Below are 20,068 nucleotides of genomic sequence, written 5' to 3'. Positions count from 1 at the left end.
AATCCCTGTGCAGTAGCCTCTATCATTTTCATTTAAAAGATGAAGAAACCGAGGCCCCAAAAGTACTTATGTGTGAGTGGAAAGGGGAAGGGGATGCCCAGCAGTCTGGCCCTGGAACCCTTGTGTCCTCAACCCACACTGCCTCAAGAACCCAGCCTGATCTGATCATCCTCTGCCAACATACAACATTTACTCTGGTTATATTCTACCTATGGTTATTTAGTTGGGTCTCTATGTTAATTGTGTCCCAGCAATAAGATTTTCAGCTCCTTGTTAATTTAAAAAAAAAAAATTCTTTTCAACAAGCAAAACAAGTTTTATACAAAAGATGGTATACATGAATGGTTACTCTGGACAGGATATACTGTTGAAAAATAGTATCCCTACAATTAAAAGGTTAAATTACATGGTGTGGTGAGTGAACCCCTCTATTATCTGTAGGGTGTTCAAGAGAACTCTTCACACAGTAGAATAGTATGTTTTCCTCCATTCAGCAAATGTTGATTGCAAACTGGATCAGGCATACATCTCACAAATACCAGTACCGTTCGTGGAATACTATAAAAATAAATCTTTCCCTTCCCTTCCCTAGTTTAAAGCAAATCTGGAAAAGAACAAGCAGGGCCTTGAGACAGACAACAAGGAGTTGGCCTGCGAGGTGAAGGTGCTGCAGCAGGTCAGGGCCGAGTCTGAGCACAAGAGGAAGAAACTGGATGCTCAGGTGCAGGAACTCCAGGCCAAGGTCTCAGAAGGCGACAGGCTCAGGGTGGAACTGGCCGAGAGAGCAAATAAACTACAGGTGAGTCTGAAAAACGCTTAATCCATAGACCCCATGTAGTGTGTCCACAGCTAATCTGTTTTCTCTCTCCATCTCTGACTCAGGGACTAAGAATCCTGAGCACACTTCAACTTCTCCGTTAGAGTAATGAATAAGAGCAGAAATAATGGATGAAAATTGAAGGGGGTTTGTTTGTTTGTTTGTTTTGACCTGGATTCTTACCTGCTGCTGTTTAAGTTTAAATTAACAGTACTTTTTCTAGAGACAGTTTGGTGGTTTTGATGTTACTGCCTGAGAAATATAAAAACCAACTTATACAGCATTGTAAATCAGTGTTACCTAGTTTTTCAAAATATGCTTTGGGGCCCTCAAAGGCTCATGTTAATCTTTTCTTCTAGGATATAATTAAGGGTTCAGACACAGTTTCTTCTTTAAAAGTATTCACTGCAAAAGTGTTATAAAGGCATCATTTAATTGAAAATAGCTTGAATGTCTAATAACTTACTTCTATACAAGTAGTAAAAAGTATTATTGTAGATGACTATTCTTGGTGAGAAAACACGTTTTTCTTTGCTATAAACAGCTACAAAACTGTTTTAACCCAACACCAACCCCTTGTTGGGTGATTAACTAGGAGGACCCAGGACCTGCCATGTATGAGAGTAAAAGGATGCAAGAAAGGGAACAGTGCCCCTGGTGACACCCTGAGGTAGAAGCTTCCGGCAGACTTCCCACTTCACTCACACAGGATGCCCCTGTTCTAGCCTCAGCTCAGAGAAGGAGGAATATGGTCCACCAGAGAAGGTTCTAGATACCCCATGTTCAGTAGTTTGGTTGGGGGCTCATCCCATATGCACCTTCTGCTTGATATATAACCAACTTTCAGACTCCCAGAAGGAAGCAGATGTTCCACATAAATAACATAGTTTACACAGTTACGAGCCACTCATCAATTTGGGAGTCATAAGAGTGCTCCTGAAATCTAAATTTGAAGGTTCCAGCCAAGGACCCACACTTTAAGAAGGAAAACAGTGCTGTAAGGCATTTTCTATTAAGTTTCTTCTGCACATCTATGGACTGAAATTGAGTGTGTGCATACGTGTGCATGCGTGCGGTGTGTGTGTGTGTGTGTGTGTGTGTGTTCTCACAATTCCAGAAATATATTCCTAAAAGAAGATACTGGAAGCAGCCTTATAAACTACATATATGATGGGGAGGCATGGTGAGTGACTTTCATGGGGCATCTGTGTACTGGACATTCCACAGATCTCATTGCCACCTGTGGAAGTGTCTGGTAGATAAGAAATGTCAGATTCAGAGAAGTTCAACTTACCTGAGAGCTTAAAGAACTGGAACTGAAGATAAGAGGTCTCCTAAGGCCAGTGCCGTTTATTACACATTTACCAAGGTTAATATAGTGTGAGCTTTAAGGAGGATTTTGTTAAAATAAATACAGATGGCAAAGTATTTAACTTAAGTTTTATATATTCTTGTGTCCTCTGAATCCCTTCCATTTGCTAACACAACTAGAGGACAAACTGGAATAAAGAGTATCCCTTTATTCCTTTTTTTCCCCATTTTTGGGTCACACCCGGCGGTGCTCAGGGGTTACTCCTGACTCTGCACTCAGGAGTTGCTCCTGGCAGTGCCCAAGGGAACCATATGGGATGCTGGGAATCGAACCCGGGTCAGCCACATGCAAGGCAAACGCCATACCTACTGTACTATGGCTCCAGCGTCCCCATTATTCCTTCTATTTACCTCTGCTTCTTTATAATACATATATCCAGCATTCACCCAAAAAAAAGGGTATATGAGTCTTGTACCAAAGATTTTTGGAAAATATTTTAGAGTTATTATTAAAGAGGAAAATGAAAAACCAGTTTCATATTATTCATAAAAGTTGGTCATAAGATGGGAGCTGGAGCGATAGCACAGTGGGTAGGGCATTTGCCTTGCACACAGCTGACCTGGGGTTCAATTCCCAGCATCCTATATGGTCCCCTGAGCACCACCAGGAGTAATTCCTGAGTGCAAAGCCAGGAGTAACCCCTGAGCATAGCCGGGTATGACCCAAAGAGAAAAAACTTGGTCATAAGAAATATCTAAATAATGAAATATTTTCAGATTGTGTGTTTGTGTGTGTGCGTGAAACACTAAATGAATTTGCATGTCATCCTTGCACATCGTTCCAATTCTAATGTGTGTGAAGCAAATACAGTGCAGAATTTTTAAAACTTAAAAATAATTTTTTTCTGACTACTAACTAGAATTTAAACTTTTTTTGAACCTCTGTGATACTTTCAAAATCTATAATATGGATTGTGGTGGACCAGAAGGATAGTACAAGGGTTAAGGCATTTGCCTTGTATCGTGGCCAACCCTAGTTCAATCTGTGGAACTACGGTGTCTCTGAATACCACCAAGAGTAGCCCCTAAGCACTGCTTGGTGCAGCCCAAGCCACCTTCCCCCGAAAAAAGAAAGGGAAAAAAACGTAGATTGTTCTTGCCTTCCTCATGCACATAAAGAGGATTGAAATAGAACAATGCCAATCTAATCTTCTCATATAGGATAAGTCATTCTTTCAGAGGTTTTAGTGTAAATTTGTCTTTTCATGATTTAAAAAATATTAGTTCCCTCTCTCTTTGGTCTCCACACTCCAATCCTTCCAACAGAGACTAAATTTCTCTACCATGGTTGGTATCTGCCTTCTTGGAGACATGTTTAAAGACAGGTGATGGTGAAAGTTTTCCTTGTTTGAATTGAGCACCTTCAAGTTTACCCCTCCAGTAATAGTCAAAACAGTGTGTATATTTAAGGGTGGTGATTCCAGACACTTTTCATCTGCTCCACAGTTGAATTTAATCTTTTACTCCTTGCAGAATGAACTAGATAATGTCTCAACTCTACTAGAAGAAGCAGAGAAGAAGGGTATTAAATTTGCTAAGGAAGCAGCTAGTCTTGAGTCTCAACTACAGGATACACAGGTAATTCTAAAACTGATAGGCCTTTTGTTGATCACTTTTTTAATCTATATGCTGGTAAAACATGCAAGTCCTACAATTACATTCTTATCTCCTCTTAATAGTTTTATGCTGTCCTTGGGGGCTTTCTGGGTTTTGGAACATACCCATCAGTACTCAGGAATGACTACTAGGTCAGTGTTTGGGGGTCACTCCTAATGCGCCTTGGGGATTGAACACGGGTTCCTGCATGCAAAGCTATCTCTCCAGCATCAGTAATTTGTATATTAAGTCATACCCAGTTGTGATGCACATGAAATTTCCACTGTAGCTGTGATTCAAGGCAGAATCCTTGGTGCCTTTGTCTGGCATCTGCCTTGTTGACTTCAACACTGACTTGGTTGTAGATTTACCAACTGCTGGTCCTGTTGCACACATGTAGATAGTGGCTGTTTTAAATAAGATACATTATTGGAGAGATAGTACAGCTGGTAGGGTGCTTGCCTTGCACACACCTGACCCAAGTTCGATCCCTGGCACCACATCTGATTTCCTGAGCACAGAGCCAGGAATAAGGCCTGAGCACTGCCAGGTGTGCCCCCTCCAAAAAAATAATAAATTTTTTCTTGGCCTCTAGTATATTTTGGCTTGTTCTTGCCAGCCCGTGTTTCTCCCTTGAACAACTTGTATCTTCGTCTTTTTTGCTTGTTTGCCAACTTACCATTTCAAACCCGTATTCTCCATTGAACAGCATTTATTCTACATCAGAGCAGCCCGTGTTCTCTCTTGAAGCCCATCCCTCTCTTTCTCTCCTCACATCGTTCTAAGTAAATTTCATTTGATAGGGGCTGGAGCAATAGCACAGCGGGTAGGGCGTTTGCCTTGCCTGCGGCCGACCCAGGTTCAATTTCCAGCATCCCATATGGTTCCCTGAGCACCACCAGGAGTGACCCCTGTGCATCGCCAGGTGTGACCCAAAAAGCAAAAAAAAAAAAAAAATTCATTTAATAAAATCTGCCCTGCTTCACCCAGAAAATAATATACTTTATTACTGAAATTTTATTGCACTAACCTATAAGAAACAATCCAATTTGTGAAAAAAAAGTGAAGCTTATCAAATTGTTAAGATGTAATGAATAGTTTGTTAGCAGTGTCTTTGGCTTGGATAGAAATTAGGGTAATGATATTGATGACTTTGAAGTATTGAAGCACTTTTTTACTTAGTTCTGTTAAATTTTTAATACAGTATTCTTATTTAATAATTTTACAGAGATTTATGAGATTTATGCCAGCTTCTGGGCTTAGGTGTGAGTATTAGGAGGATAAAATCTCTAAAAGATAATAGAATAATTAGGCAGCTGATAAGCTCAGTGTGACTTGGGCTTACACTGATGAGGCGCATCCCAGGTGGTGTGGATGAAGGAGAAAGGAACATATCACAACAAATTCTATATGTTTTCAAATTCTTCCATACCTGAGGTAATGAGAAAGACATGTTGACATTTATAGTTCAGAAAAATTAATCTGGGAGGGACGTATGAAAGACAAACAATTCAGTTACGCAATACTAGTGTTAATCCTGGTGAGAAATGCCAAGTGCAGAGGCAAAGAATTTGGTGAAGATTGTTAAAAATGACTGATGAAGTATAGGAGATAGAAGAGAGTCGGGTATCTAATACCAGTCATGGGTCCCTGGCCTTGGTGCCTTTGGGTGGAATGAATGAATTTAAATACATTTAAGTTACTTTAAGCATTGATCTTTTATAAAAATAAATAGGAGCTTCTTCAGGAGGAGACACGTCAAAAGCTGAACTTGAGCAGTCGGATTCGGCAGCTTGAAGAGGAGAAGAACAGTCTTCAGGAGCAGCAGGAGGAGGAGGAAGAGGCCAGGAAGAATATGGAAAAACAAGTATTGGCCCTTCAGTCTCAGGTATGTGTCCTCTTGAGAAGCTGTGGTGGCCTAGTTGTATATATCAACAGCTCATCTCTCTGCTATGCTGAATTGTTTCATCTTCCTTTGTGAGGGTTAATTAGATTGTACTAAGTTCAACTCATTAATGTTTTTTCCCTTTGATCTAGTCAGAAGCTGATACTATCAATGCTAGTGATGATGTTAAAAGCATTTAAAATAAAGACACTGACCTACTTTAACTCTGTATGATTTCAAGCCAGCCATCATTTAAAACACATAATATTGACTTAGGATGGTATTCACACATAATAATTATGTTTATCTTTGTTCCTCAAATGCAAAAACCAGCTGAATTCTTTAATATTGGTGGGGTTTTTTTGTCTTTACATAAAACCTAGTTGACGGATACGAAAAAGAAGGTAGATGATGACTTGGGAACAATTGAAAGTTTGGAAGAAGCCAAAAAGAAGCTTTTAAGGGATGTGGAGGCATTGAGCCAACGCCTGGAAGAAAAGGCTTTGGCCTATGACAAGTTGGAGAAAACTAAGAACCGCCTGCAACAGGAGCTTGATGACTTGATGGTGGATCTGGACCATCAGCGCCAGATAGTCTCCAACTTGGAGAAGAAGCAAAAGAAGTTTGATCAGGTAGGTTCTCTCATAGAAGCCTCCTATCTCTGAGACTTCAGGATACAGCACATATTTCTCTATTTGCACAGCTCTCACTTTTGTGATTTTGGTTTAAATATTGCTTTATAAAGAAATGTATACAAGATAAAGCCGGGGCTGGACAGATAGCACAGATAAGGTAAGCCTTATAAGTACAGATAGTACAGATAGTACAGGTAAGCCTTGCATGTGGTTGACCCTCATTCCATCCCTGGAACCACATACGGTTTCCCAAGTCCCGCCAAGTGTGACCCTTGAGCACAAGCAAGGAGTAAGCCTGAGCACTACTGAGTAGCTAAAAAAAAAAAAAAAAGATGAAAGTAATACATATTCATATCAAAATTAATTGAACAAAATAGAGAAGAACAAATGAACAATAAAAATAAGAGAGGAGCCTAATAGTACAGTGGGTGAGGCTCTTGCCTTGTATGCAAAAGACTGGGTTCAATCCATACCACTCCATATGGTCCCCTGAGCACCAGCAAGTGTGAATTCAAAAAAGAAAAAAAAAATAATCTTGTAGTAGTTTTGCCATATCATATACACGATTGAGAATTTTAATGTGATAGTTTTTAATATCATTTCTATTCTGAACAGCTGTTAGCAGAAGAGAAGAACATCTCTGCTCGCTACGCAGAAGAGCGAGACCGTGCAGAAGCAGAGGCCAGAGAGAAGGAAACTAAAGCCTTGTCCCTGGCCAGGGCCCTTGAGGAGGCCCTGGAGGCCAAGGAAGAGTCTGAAAGGCAGAACAAGCAGCTGCGGGCAGACATGGAAGATTTGATGAGCTCCAAGGATGACGTGGGGAAGAATGTGAGTATCTCTGAGGACTTGGTTCCTTCAGAAGGGAGCTTGGGCCTGTATGTGAACAGGCGTTCAAGTCTTTGGGAAAAGCTGTCAGATTTTCAGGTGATTAGGATGAGGGGAGGAGAGCCCTGTTCTCGAAGAGTCCTCCCTGTCCTCATTTGCATTCCGTCAGAGGAACTTTTTTAAAAGAGCCTCATCGCCTGAAGCGCAGGGCCCCTCAAATCGAGGGCCTTTGGAGGTTTCTCCAGCACGGACTGAATGAGCAGTGAGGTTGCAGAGGCCCTCACTATTTCTTAGGGAGACTTCAAAAGCTTTTGGTGGATTATTCGCAGGTTGGAAATTTCTAGGACAATATCTGTCCTTCCATTATCTATGCTTCCTACAAGATGGTGTGTTTGCTCCACGGACCCCCCTCTGTATCATGTATGAATGTTGAGGGTGATGAAATAAGCCTCGGCTGGTAGTCAGAGATAAAGCCTAGCACTGGGCTCTGCCAGTTTTCATTCTGACCAGGGATGGCAACTTACCTTACTTGCATGAAGCTAAATTACTGCAGTACGAAACCCTGGGAAAACCTGTAGGCTTCTTTTTACTTGCATGAGAAAGATGTTCGTTTTTCATGGGCTCTGGGCTCTATAGCTGTACCATAACGGAGTACCATAAGGTACCATAAGGACTATCCCACCCCTGGCTGAGAGTCTCCTATAAAAGATTCTGGCAGTACCCCAATGACAAAGAACAGAAAAATGGCCATGATTATCCAGTGAAATTTGAAGAGAGAATTTCTCCGAATTCAGCTGATTCTATATTCTTATTTGCTCTTCATTATTTTTATTTAAAATAATCAGCAGTCGAGCATTTTATTTGTACCTATGAAGAGCCCATTGCATAGAGACACACGTGCTCTTCTTGTGTCATTGTCTTATTCTTGCCTCTGTGAGATTTGACATGGCTGTAAAACCCAGTGGTACCTGTACATGTCTGCCTAAAGAGTTGTCTCATGGGGGGGGTGGGGCTGGAGCAATAGCACAGCGGGTAGGGCATTTGCCTTGCACGCAGCCAACCCAGGTTCTGTCCCCAGCATCCCATATGGTCCCCTGAGCACCGCCAGGAATAATTCCTGAGTGCAGAGCCAGGAGTAACCCCTGTGCATCGCTGGGTGTGACCCAAAAAGAAAAAAAAAAGTTGTTTCATAGGGATTAAAAGGAACATGGGTAGAGGTCTAGTCTTCACCTAGAGAGCTAGGTGAAGGTTTGTAATGAAGATTCAGAGAACTGTCTGTCCTTGTCCTTTCAGGCCTAATACACCTTAATATTTCAAAAATTTTACATGTAATTTTCAATATGAATAACCTTTTCCACAGCAAGAAGGGATGGTACTAAATTACCTGCTACACATACAGCAGGCATGTGGCGTCTCAGCAGATGCCTCTGCTCCCATGTTCTTTTCTCATAGATCTTGGCTTACAAAGATTTCTTAGCTTCAAGGTCTTCATAGAACCGTTTGCTAATAATAAAGTATTTATGAGTTTAAAAAATCCAGTCCTGTTACTGAAATCACAGACTCCAGAATGAGAACTAGCATCAGCCATAGAGAGAAAAGAAAGTTTGTGAGATGTGTTGGGAGGTTGCCCAGAGAAGTTGACATGCCATGGGTGTTGGGGGTTGCTCTGAAACAGCATGACTACTGCCTTTGTGCCCCTGCCAGCGATCAACTTTTTCTTGTGGCTTAGGTTCATGAACTTGAAAAGTCCAAACGGGCACTAGAGCAGCAAGTGGAAGAAATGAGGACCCAACTGGAGGAGCTAGAAGATGAACTTCAGGCTACGGAAGATGCCAAGCTTCGCTTAGAGGTTAACATGCAGGCAATGAAGGCCCAGTTTGAAAGAGACTTGCAGACCAGAGATGAGCAGAATGAAGAAAAGAAACGGTTGCTGATTAAACAGGTATGTCAAAGGAGGGGTGACTGAAACAAGAAGTTGCTTTCTTCACAGGACCCAGTGTTAGTCATTATCTCATTTACACTAGAACAGAATTGCTAGTAAATTGAATTTGGTCAATTAATAATTTTTTCCTTAATATACTAGTCTTGATTTTCTGTTTCTCACTAGCTGCTTACAGGCTAGGATACTGGTTATTTTAAAAGAACTTAGTGGGATGTTGATCCAGGTTCCATCCCTGGCATCCCATATGGTCCCCCGAGCACTACCAGGAGTAATTCCTGACTGCAGAGCCAGGATTAACCACTAAGCGTCATCCGGTATAGCATAAAAACAAAAGAAAAAATAAAATAAAAAATAAAAGCTTTTAGTGAACTCAAGGGAGCCTATAGTTTGACCCAAGTTCTGTGAGCCTTAAAAATGTGGGAAAAGAGTCAGTAGGCATCTGCCTAGGTGATTCTACGTTAGTCTGAAATTCAAGTCACTTGTGCTCATTATACTACTTTTTAAATGAAAACAAAACAATTTTTTTATTTTTATGTAGGAGTACTGCTATTATTCAGCCACGGATTAGCTGATTGAATTGGGCATTCGCTGATGAACTCCACAAAAAAACAATTTTTAATGAGTTGTGCATATTTTGAGACAGTCCCTCAAATGTTGGATCTCAGAACTAGTTACTTGTTGAACTTCATTGTTTTCATTCCATTATTATTAATAATTTATTACTTGAGGATTAATAAGTTAGCTTGAACTTAGTACCTTTAAAAAAATAAAACCATTTCTGTGAGCCAAAACTTAAGAGTCTGCTTAGCAGGTGCACCCTCTGAAGGCCTGGCCACAGCTGAAGGATCCACATCCAAGCAGAGTCAGTCACCCATGTGGTGTTGGCTCTAAAGTACAGCATCTCACTACAGGGGCCTCTTTGAAGGCTTCCTACATCCCTGGCGGGAACTTTCCCAGGAAGTTTCACATCTTTCAATTTTGCTGCATCATCTAAACTGAGCTTAAGATCAGGGACTCTGCCTTCTGTATCTTAGCTGTCAGAGGAAATGGTTTCTAGCAGATATTTGTTGAAGTGTCTCCTTTAACAAAACCTACCTACTGTGATTTATTAATAAGAACTTCTTGGCAGAGCATAGCACTACACAAAAACTAGAGCCTTATCAATGGCAAGCATTATCCGGGTCTGATCAGACATAACCCAATATTGTCCATTGTCCGTAGGTGCGAGAACTTGAGGCAGAGTTGGAGGATGAGCGGAAACAACGGGCACTTGCTATTGCTTCGAAAAAGAAAATGGAAATAGACCTCAAAGACCTTGAAGCTCAAATTGAGGCTGCAAACAAAGCCAGGGATGAGGTCATCAAGCAACTTCGCAAACTACAGGTACATGCAGCCAACTGCCAGCCTTTACTGTTGTCCTCTGCCCCTGCTGGGATCAGGCATGTAGCTCAGTGCTCACCTGCAGTTGCTCCAGGGAGCATGTTGGAGCTGTTGCCCTCAGTGATAGTTGGACATAAAGATGGCATGTGTATGTCCCCAGTGCCGACAAGACATGCTTAATTCCACTGAGTCTTCGATAGAGCTGTAGTCGTCACCAGGCGAATCATCTACCATGCTCTTGGGGGTTCAAAACCATGATTTGTTTTGTCTTGGGGGGGCCTCTCCACATAGTGTTCAAAGGGGTGGATATCACTTCCAAGATACCCTGCCAACTAAACCATGTGGTTGAATATTAGAGCCTAAGCATGTGGTGCTGCTCTACCCTACAATGCCAGGGGTCAGGGAAGGCCCGGGCACAGGGGTCAGGCACCTGACCTTTGTACGTACTATCTGCTCAGTCCCACTCCTAATAATTCTTCAGCATTGCCACCTGAGGGGACGATGTGATCTTTTCAGTCAGATCATAGCAGGTTTAATCATGTGTGGCTCATAAGACAAGCAGGTTTTCACTATCGCTATGAATAAGCACACTGTTCTTTTTTTAACTACTAATAAATTGTCATTATATAGGTATATATGCAACATTGTATTTATCTGTTCTTCAGTTGCTGGACATTTGGATTATTTCCATCTTTTGGTTACTATAAAGGATGCTGCTAGGATTATGCATGTGTACACTCCTTTGAAAAGGTGCTTTCAGTTTTCTTGGGTATATTTAGGAGTGGAACTGACAAATTATATGTTAACTTTGAGAAACTGTCAAAACTCTCTACAATGACTATATTCCTAGTAACTATGATGAGGCAGTTTTTTCTGTTGTCCATCCTTAATTATCGCCATTCCGGTTCCAGTGAGCATAAAACATTTCATTGTGGGGCTAGGCCAATAGTACAATGGGTAGGGCACTTGTCTTTATGCAGCAGACCCAGGTTCGATCCCCAGCACCCCATTTCTGAGCCTACCGGGAGTAATTACTGAACAGAGAGCAGGCTTAAGCACTGAGCAGTCCTCTGTGTGGCAAAAAAATGAAAACATTTTCTTGTATTTTTTATTTCATTTTGATTGCAATTCCCTGATGATTTAAACTAATTTTAGACATCTTTTTGTGTGCTTATCGGTTCAAGAAGTCTTTCAATCCAGTGCAATTGAGTTTTCTTTTAATAATTGAGAGCTATAACACTGCTCTATTTTCTGAATCATTTTCTTAGGATTTTTAATCATCTAGATTTTCTGTTAATTCAGTTTACGGTATTGTTTATGGCACAAAGTTTTTCATTTCAATGGAGTTCAGTTTATCTCTCTCCTTTGTTTCTTGAGCTTTTCTTATCTGAAATGACCAGCTAATTGAAAGTTTGTGGAGGGGCAGATAGCACAGCAGCTAAGGCACGGGTCTTGCAAACAACTCACTCAGTTTGGATTCTCCAGAACCACATAAGAGCACAGCCAGAAGTGATCCCTGAGCACAGAGCCAAAAGTAAGGCCTGAACTTAGGCAGGTGTGGCCCCAAAACAAAAAAATAATTATTTTAATTGTTCCAGGAACCAGAGTGATGATATAGTAGGTAGGGCATCTCTTTACACACAGGCAGGAACCTGGGTGTGATCTATGGCACCGTAAGGGGTTTCCTGAGAATCTCCAGATGTAGCCCAAAGCCAAAACAAAGTTTCAAAGTTATTGAAGAACTTTGTGCTTTGAGATATTACTTTACTTGTTTTTTTTATATGGTATAGATCTAGCTTTATTTTTTCAGTTATGAATATCTATTTACTCCAGCACTGTATCACTGTATCACTGTCATCCCGTTGTTCATGGATTTTCTCAAGCGGGCGCCAGTAACATCTCTTTTTCCCAGCCCTGAGATTTTAGCAGCCTCTTCTTTTTTTTTTTTTATTTATAAATGTTCTACAGTATTTTTTTTTAATTTTTTAGTAGTGAGACATCATGAGGTACAGTTGCAGACTTACACATTTTTGTGCTTGGGTTTCCATTATACAATGATCAAATACTCATCCCTCCACCAGTGCCCATTTCCCACCATCACGGATCCCAGTATCCCTCCCACCCCCATACCCCCCAGCCCACCCTGCCTCTGTGGCAGGGCATTCCCTTTTGTTCTCTCTCTCTTATTGGATGTTGTAGTTTGCAAAAGAGGCAATGGGTGACAATCATGTTTAGTCTATTGTCTGCTTTCCGCATGCTTCTTCCGTCCTGGGAGGATCCTCCCAACACCTTTATTTGGTGTTCCCTCCTTTATCTGAGCTCCCTTTTCCCTTAGTATGTGTGGTTGGCCTCCAAGCCATAGAGTAAAATTCCTGGTACTAATCTCGGCCATTCTTGGGTGTTAGTCTCCTATTTTGTTACTTTACGTTCCCCAGATGAATGCAATCTTTCTATGTCTATCCCTTTCATTCTGAGTCATTTTGCTTAACATGATACTTTCCATGTACTTGTACGTAAATTTCATGACTTCTTCTTTTCTAACAGCTACATAGTACTCCATTGTGTAGATGTACCAAAGTTTCTTTAACCAGTCATCTGTTCCCGGGCACTCAGGTTTTTTCCAGATTCTGGCTATTGTAAAGAGTTACCAGCCTCTTCTTACTCATCTTTCAGAATGTATTGGAGGCTCTTTCAGGGTCAAGGGAATGACACCCGTTATTGGTACAGTTTTCGGTATATCGAATACGCCACAGGTAGTTTGCCAGGACTCTGCCGTGACAGCACTGTGTAATCTTTTTAATATTTTTATAAGGGCCACACCCCAGTGGAGATGTTACACCTGGCATTACTCCAGGGGGTCATGCAAGAAGGAGGATTGAACTCAGGGCCTAGTACAGGACTAGGTCTGGGAGCATCTCCATTGGAGCACCTCCCCAGACCCTGCACCTTTTAACAAAATTCATTCTGTCCTGCGATAAACTGCCATGGCATCCTTTTCAAGAAGATAGTGTCTGTAGATTTGTGTTTATTTCTGGTTTATCTCTGGTTCTGCTCTATTGATCTGTATGTGTGTTCTCAACATTAGTATCAGTTTTGTTATCCTAGCTTTGAAACTAGAAAATGTGACTTCAGTTTGTTCATCTGTTTCCAGATTATTTTTAACTACTCCCTGCAATTCCATACTAATGCTAGAATAAATATCAGTTTCTATACCCAACAAAAAATGAGCTTTGATATTGTGTTGACTCTGTGGATCAATTTGGGAACTACTGCTAGCTTAGTTTTAATTCTTCCATAATTTAATTCTTCCATGCCTATCATTTATTTGGGGTTTGTTATTTTTGTTTGGGTTTTGTTTTTGTTCTTTCACCACACCCAGCTATGCTTAGGAGTTGCTCCTGGCGGTGCTCGGAGACAAAATGGAATGCCAGAAATCGAACACAGGTCAACTGCAAGTATGTGCCCTACCTGCCATACTGTTGCTCCAGTCCCTACTTAGATTCTTTTGTTTGGTTTTTTGTTTTTTGCTATTTTTGATTTTTTAGTGATGTTTTACAGTTTCTGGAGCACAAATTAAACCTTTTTGTTAAATATATACATAAGTATTCCATTCTTTTCAATGCTATTATAAATGTATTTGTGTTCTTAATTTTTACAATGTATAAGTTAGCGTGTAAAATATTAGGGTTTTTTTATATATAAATCTTTGAGTCCTATAACCTTGCTGAACTTGTGTTTTGGTTCTTGTGGTTTTTTTTACTGACTTCCTTTTAATTTCTATACAAGATCATAATTATCTGCAGATAGAGTTTTCCAGTCTAATGTCTTTAACTTTGTTTTGACCTAATTAACTAGAATCTTCACTGCATTGTTTCTGTATAACTGTCATGAGATCTTGCTTTATTGTTGATCTCAAGGGGAAGCATTAATCCTTTGACACCTGATATTAGCTGTTGGATTTTCACTGTCTGTTATCAGAGTTGAATTTTCCTGTTGTTTACAACTTAATGCATGTATAATGAAAAGGTGTTAGATTCTGTCAAGTGCTGCTTCTGTGTTTAGTGAACTGATCATATCATTAATCCATAGATGTCAAACAAGTCTTGCATTCTTCAGACATGTCCTATTTAAATCATAAAGTGTAATTCTTTTCATCATGTCTCTTGGACTCAGGTTTTTGCATCTATGTTCATAAGAGATATCTGAAAAAATATATATATAGGTTATCTTTGTCACTTCTATGCCTTTTAGGGAGGGGAGGTGCAAAGGGTCTGGAGTTTAAACCTAGGAGTTCACACATGCACAGCCTGCGGTCTACCACTGAGCTGCATCTCTCACCCTTGTGTACTTTTATGGTTACTATAATGATTATTTGTGTAATTTAGGGGGGGGGAATGTTTTAAGAACTGAAAACAAAAAATATCCCACATCTTCCTATTTAATAATCCCAGGCTCAGATGAAGGATTACCAGCGTGAATTAGAGGAAGCTCGTGCATCCAGGGATGAGATTTTTGCTCAATCCAAAGAAAGTGAAAAGAAATTGAAGAGTCTCGAAGCAGAAATACTTCAATTACAAGAGGTTCGTTTGTTTGCTTTTTACATCAACAAATACTATCCTTTGAAATTCCTCCAAGATCACTCAACGATATTTTTATCTTTCTATCCTAGTGTAAATTTACTATCCATTTTTAATATAGTACTAGATCATCTTACTGCTTTAGTTCTATAATTCAGTGATCCTTTTGACACTGCTCAGATATTTTCCTATCTATGGAAAAAAGCAGAGGAGCTGATTTGTAACTTTGCAGGCCTTTTGTTCATGCTCTTTTCTTACAACGGAAGTTTTTATTTACTTTTGGTCAGCATCAGGTTCATGCAGCTGAACTTAGTAGTATTAGATTACCTTTTCTACAAAAAAGACAGAGGCATGTTTCATTGAAATTTCTAAGTGAATCATCTTATAATCAATTATTCTTCCAATTATCTCAAATTCTGATCAGAAGTTTGATGCATTAGGGTACATGTTTTTTTTTAATAGCACAATTGAACTATAAAGAACTACACATTTCTACAGAAATAATGATCAGGGGCTGGAGTGATAGCACAGTGGGTAGGGTGTTTGCCCTGCATGCAGCCCGACCCGGGTTCAATTCCCAGCATCCCATATGGTCCCCCGAGCATGGCCAGGAGTTATTCCTGAGTGCATGAACCAGGAGTAACCCCTGTGCATCACTGGGTGTGACCCAAAAAGAAAAAAAAACAAATAATGATCAAATTTAATTAAAACCTAGAAAGAGCAACTTGAAATGTAATGTCCATTAGCATGGAGAAAAAAAAATACACCTAGAATATCCTACCAAAGACAACTGTAACTGTAGAGCGTTCAGGAAGGAAAAAGAACTCCCCAGGTTCAGGAATAAAAGAGGAAATGAAAAACCAAAGGAACAAACAGAGATCAGATTCTGAGATTAATCCTTCTTTGCTCTCAACTTACTTTTATATCATCTTATTCATTTGAGATTTTTTTTTCTCTTATTGCTTGAGTAAGGCACTCAGTACCTCAGTTTTCAATCTTTCCTCCTGTCTAATGTGTTCATCCAAATTCTCCCCCTCCCCCATGTACTGTTTTTACTGAATCCTACAAAATTTGATAGAATGTGCATTATGTTTAGAGTGTTGAGTTAAACAGCCCTAGTATGTAGTATATGGACAACCTTGATCCCCAACATGTGCTTAAAAAACATGAGTAAAGTAAAATGTCCAAGATATTTATAGTCTGATCAGTAATATCCCCCAAATGTCTCATTTCCCACAGAGGACCTGCCTCTAGATAGTATCTAAACACACTCAGCATTCTCAAGTTTTTATAAAATTGAAAGTAATGTCTGGGGCTGGAGCGATAGCACAGCAGATAGGGCGTTTGCCTTGCACGCAGCCAACATGGCCAACCCGGGTTCGATTCCCAGCATCCCATATGGTCCCCCGAGCACCGCCAGGAGTGATTCCTGAGTGCATGAGCCAGGAGTAACCCTGAGCATCGCCGGGTGTGACCCAAAAAGCAAAAAAAAAAAAATTGAAAGTAATGTCTACCTTCCGGCAAAAGCTATCTAGATACAAAGACAACAGGCATTTGGGAAGAGATTGATCTAGAAAGCTAGCTCTGCTCCGGCAGATTTTTCTTATTTCTTCTTCCCTCAAATTCCTTTGATCATCTGGTTTATAGGTCCTCGTTCCTCTCCTTTCTCCCATGGGTCCCTCAACCTGCCAGCAATACACCCAGTCAAGGCACAGGAGCCTGTTGGGCCCCAAAGATAGAACATCAGAGTGCAACAGTGTCCGTGTTTACAGTGCTCATCAATCAGAAGCCCCAGGTCATATCTGTCTGAAATCCATGACCAACTTTGGAACTGTGTAAATTGTGTAGCTCACTGTGATTCAATTTTTTAAAAAAAATTTAAAAAGAAGCCCCCAGTTCAGGCCCAGGCCTTTGTTCTTTTTTGTTTTTATCACATCCTGGACTCCTACACTGTCAGCTAGAGTCCTTAGAGCCAGCCAGACCTTTGCAGGGCTCCGGTCATGCAGTTTAACATAAGAAGCGCATGCTGAGCACACAAACTGATTCCTTCCATGAAGACCTTTTTTCCAGCATCGTAAAGATGTTTCAGCCAAATATCCCTCTTTTGGAAGGGGCACCACTGGGATTTGGGAGAAGTGATTTTCATCTTTGTGGGCCTTAATCTCATTGTCTTCATAAAGGGAGATGGCGGCTTTCAATATTGATTTCATTCTTTACCTAGTTGGGATGAGAAATATGCCATTCTTATACCTGTTGTGAATCTTCTTCCCAAGGAGAAATGTGAATCGTTTTTATCAAGCAGTTCTTCCTCTTTACCCTGAATCCGGCACTGTTCTCAGAGTTACTGTCAGTCCTCCCCTTTGGAGAGGCCCCGCGGTACAGCATGAGGCCTGTTCTGTAAGCCAGTGTTCTTCAGCCTTTCCGTTCCTGATACTGACACCTATCCTATGTGCCACTCCACAAGCAGGCAGTTGCAACCATTAAAGACCAGTGGTTTTCAGTCTTCCTGCCCCAAGGGCCCATATCAGCTCAGAGGAGTGGTTGCAGACCCCTGCTCTTGCCACCTGAGGCCACATCAGCCCACCACCAATTTTCTGGTGCCTTGCTATTCATTGGTGAAATTAGCCCCATTCTGGGTCTGAATGAAACTTGTATTTATGAATAAGAAATAGCAGCTTCCTACAGAGGAGAGGAAGATAGCTCTCTTCAGCAAACTGGGATTTTCAGCTGCATGTGGGGCACCTGGAGCAAGGTGGCCACAGTCTTCAGGCACTGTCAGATTTCAAATTTGAAAACACTGTCACAGTCAGAGCTTAAGTCAAATTCTGAACTTATTTAGGAACTTGCTTCATCTGAGCGAGCCCGAAGACACGCGGAGCAGGAGAGAGATGAGCTGGCAGATGAGATCGCCAACAGCGCCTCTGGCAAGTGAGTCTCCAGGCAGCAGGTGGAGAGGAGTGGGTGTGAAAAGCAGAGGTGCTTAGGGCCTGGCTGCGCTGAGGCCGCTTACTACATCGAGGAGTCAGTAACTGCTCTGATCACCTGCTCGGAGCTCGGAGAGATGAACACCAGGCACTAAGCCACCTGACTACCTGGTTCCAAGAGACCAACTCCTCACTATCACACTTACTTGGTTTCACCAGTGGATTCCTTTTCTGAAAACCTTTTTTCATAAGATCCTTTTATCCAGTTGTCTCGCTATTCAGTTACCACATTGAGAGTTTGTTCATTGTGGTCTTTTTCTAGCATGCTGTAATGAGGAGTTGGAACTTTTCGCAGTGATTGGAAAACCAGTAGTCGAAGGGAATGCCAGGGTCATTTTGCTCTTAGAAAGTTGTTACCTGTGGCAAAGAGGCGGGGGAGGCAGCAAGGAGATCTAAAAAGTTAACAGTGGGAACGGCAAAAGATGAGAGCTCCTGGACTGGGGAGGTGGCCTGGGGTTATGTCAGTGTCTTATCTGGACTGCAATTAGTTGGATGGTTTGACTGATTGGGACCTGGTTGCAAGGAAAAGGGCAAAGGCAAGAATGTTGCCGGGTGGAGTGGGTGAAGGTGCTCTGCCTAGCTTTCTGATACCCATGAAAGTTGGTGTTGAGTAGCAACTTCTCGGCCCCACCAGGTCTGCACTACTGGATGAGAAGCGACGTCTGGAGGCACGAATCGCACAGCTCGAGGAGGAGCTCGAAGAGGAGCAGAGCAACATGGAACTGCTCAATGACCGCTTCCGCAAGACCACACTGCAGGTGGCCTCACAGTTGCCTGCCCCTTGGCAAGGACTGTGCTGCCCCTCTGGCACAGTTCACTCAGTCCATCCCTTCTCTCCAGGTGGATACGCTGAATGCGGAGTTAGCAGCCGAGCGCAGTGCTGCCCAGAAAAGCGACAATGCTCGCCAGCAGCTGGAGCGGCAGAACAAGGAGCTGAAGGCCAAACTGCAGGAACTGGAGGGCACCGTTAAGTCCAAATTCAAGGCCACCATCTCGGCCCTGGAAGCCAAGATCAGCCAACTGGAGGAGCAACTGGAGCAGGAAGCCAAGTAAGACGGTTTGCTGCTCTCAACTGAAAGGTTCTGTATCTCTGCTCTAGACCAGATCCAGGCTCAGCCTGGGTCAGACAAAAACGAGCAGTTCCCTGGCCCTCAGGAAGCTTTCATGACATACATGGAAGAAGTGCCAGTATGGGTACACAGACTGAGCGAGGGATGGTGGGAGCCTTTGAGAAGCTGGTCTTGCCTTCAGCTCCCCCTGGACGGAACTGAAGGCTACTCAGGTATACCCTAGGGTTTCCAAAATGGTGGAAGTTGACACTTCTTCCAAAAGCCAGCTTTCCTAAGTTGGTGGTATTCTATGAAATGCTTCCTAGCAAAGAAAAGCAACACTACAGAAACAAGTCTTTCATCCCCAAGCGGGACTTGTCTAACATTTCCCCATTCCGTCGCACTGCAGCTTTGGGTGGGAGTTTATGACGTCATTGGGCTCAGCCTGCTCGAGCTAGAGCAGACCTCCAGACCCAGCACTTTGGTTTTTGGTTTTGGTTTTGGTTTTTCGGTTTTTTGTTTTTGATTTTTATTAGTGAAACACCATGAGGTACAGTTGTAGACTTACAATTTTTTGTGCTTGGGTTTCAGTTATAAGACCCAGCACTTTGTAGGCAGCTAGAGACCCAGTGATGCAGTGTTCAGGAGTCCAGCCAGACCTCACGCGGTGTTCTATACTTACTGCTCTGCTGAATGCAAGTAGAACAAGGGTTTATGCCTAATCTTAATCAACATTATATTTTACCTCAGCTGACTCATCACTTTTGTTTTTTCTATTTTTTTTTATTAGATACCATGAGGTACAGTTGTAGACTTACAAATTTTGTGCTTGGGTTTCAAATATACAATGATCAAATACCCATCCCTCCACCAGCGCCCATTTCCCACTTATTTTTTTATGACATTTTTCAAAGGGAAAAATAACTTGGTTTTCAATGGAATGCCTTAAATAACTCTCCTTCATATGGAAGTACATAGGCCTCTCAAAATATGGTAATTTGTTTGAT

General features: G+C 41.6%; 1 protein-coding gene across 5 annotated transcripts in view; it reads left to right on the top strand.

Moving 5' to 3' along the window:
- The window catches only part of MYH10 (myosin heavy chain 10), a 165,157-nt gene that overhangs the window by 139,271 nt on the left and 5,818 nt on the right, over nucleotides 1–20,068 (top strand). For 4 of the 5 annotated variants that reach the window (XM_056115237.1, XM_056115235.1, XM_056115236.1 and 1 more), the window contains 11 exons: nucleotides 593–799; nucleotides 3,662–3,766; nucleotides 5,520–5,672; nucleotides 6,053–6,301; nucleotides 6,920–7,132; nucleotides 8,859–9,071; nucleotides 10,293–10,454; nucleotides 14,903–15,031; nucleotides 17,868–17,956; nucleotides 18,647–18,770; nucleotides 18,853–19,061. In XM_056115237.1, the coding sequence (XP_055971212.1) occupies nucleotides 593–799; nucleotides 3,662–3,766; nucleotides 5,520–5,672; nucleotides 6,053–6,301; nucleotides 6,920–7,132; nucleotides 8,859–9,071; nucleotides 10,293–10,454; nucleotides 14,903–15,031; nucleotides 17,868–17,956; nucleotides 18,647–18,770; nucleotides 18,853–19,061 (1,853 nt within the window). Of the gene's footprint in view, nucleotides 1–592; nucleotides 800–3,661; nucleotides 3,767–5,519; nucleotides 5,673–6,052; nucleotides 6,302–6,919; nucleotides 7,133–8,858; nucleotides 9,072–10,292; nucleotides 10,455–14,902; nucleotides 15,032–17,867; nucleotides 17,957–18,646; nucleotides 18,771–18,852; nucleotides 19,066–20,068 lie in introns of those variants that run through there. The other variant, XM_056115238.1, reaches the window with a different exon arrangement.

Source organism: Sorex fumeus, unplaced genomic scaffold (genome assembly GCF_029834395.1).
Source record: "Sorex fumeus unplaced genomic scaffold, SorFum_2.1 ptg000028l, whole genome shotgun sequence".
NCBI classification, from domain to species: Eukaryota; Metazoa; Chordata; class Mammalia; order Eulipotyphla; family Soricidae; genus Sorex; species Sorex fumeus.
The sequence above is the reverse complement of the archived record's forward strand: the minus strand, read 5'-3'. Positions and strand labels throughout refer to the sequence as shown.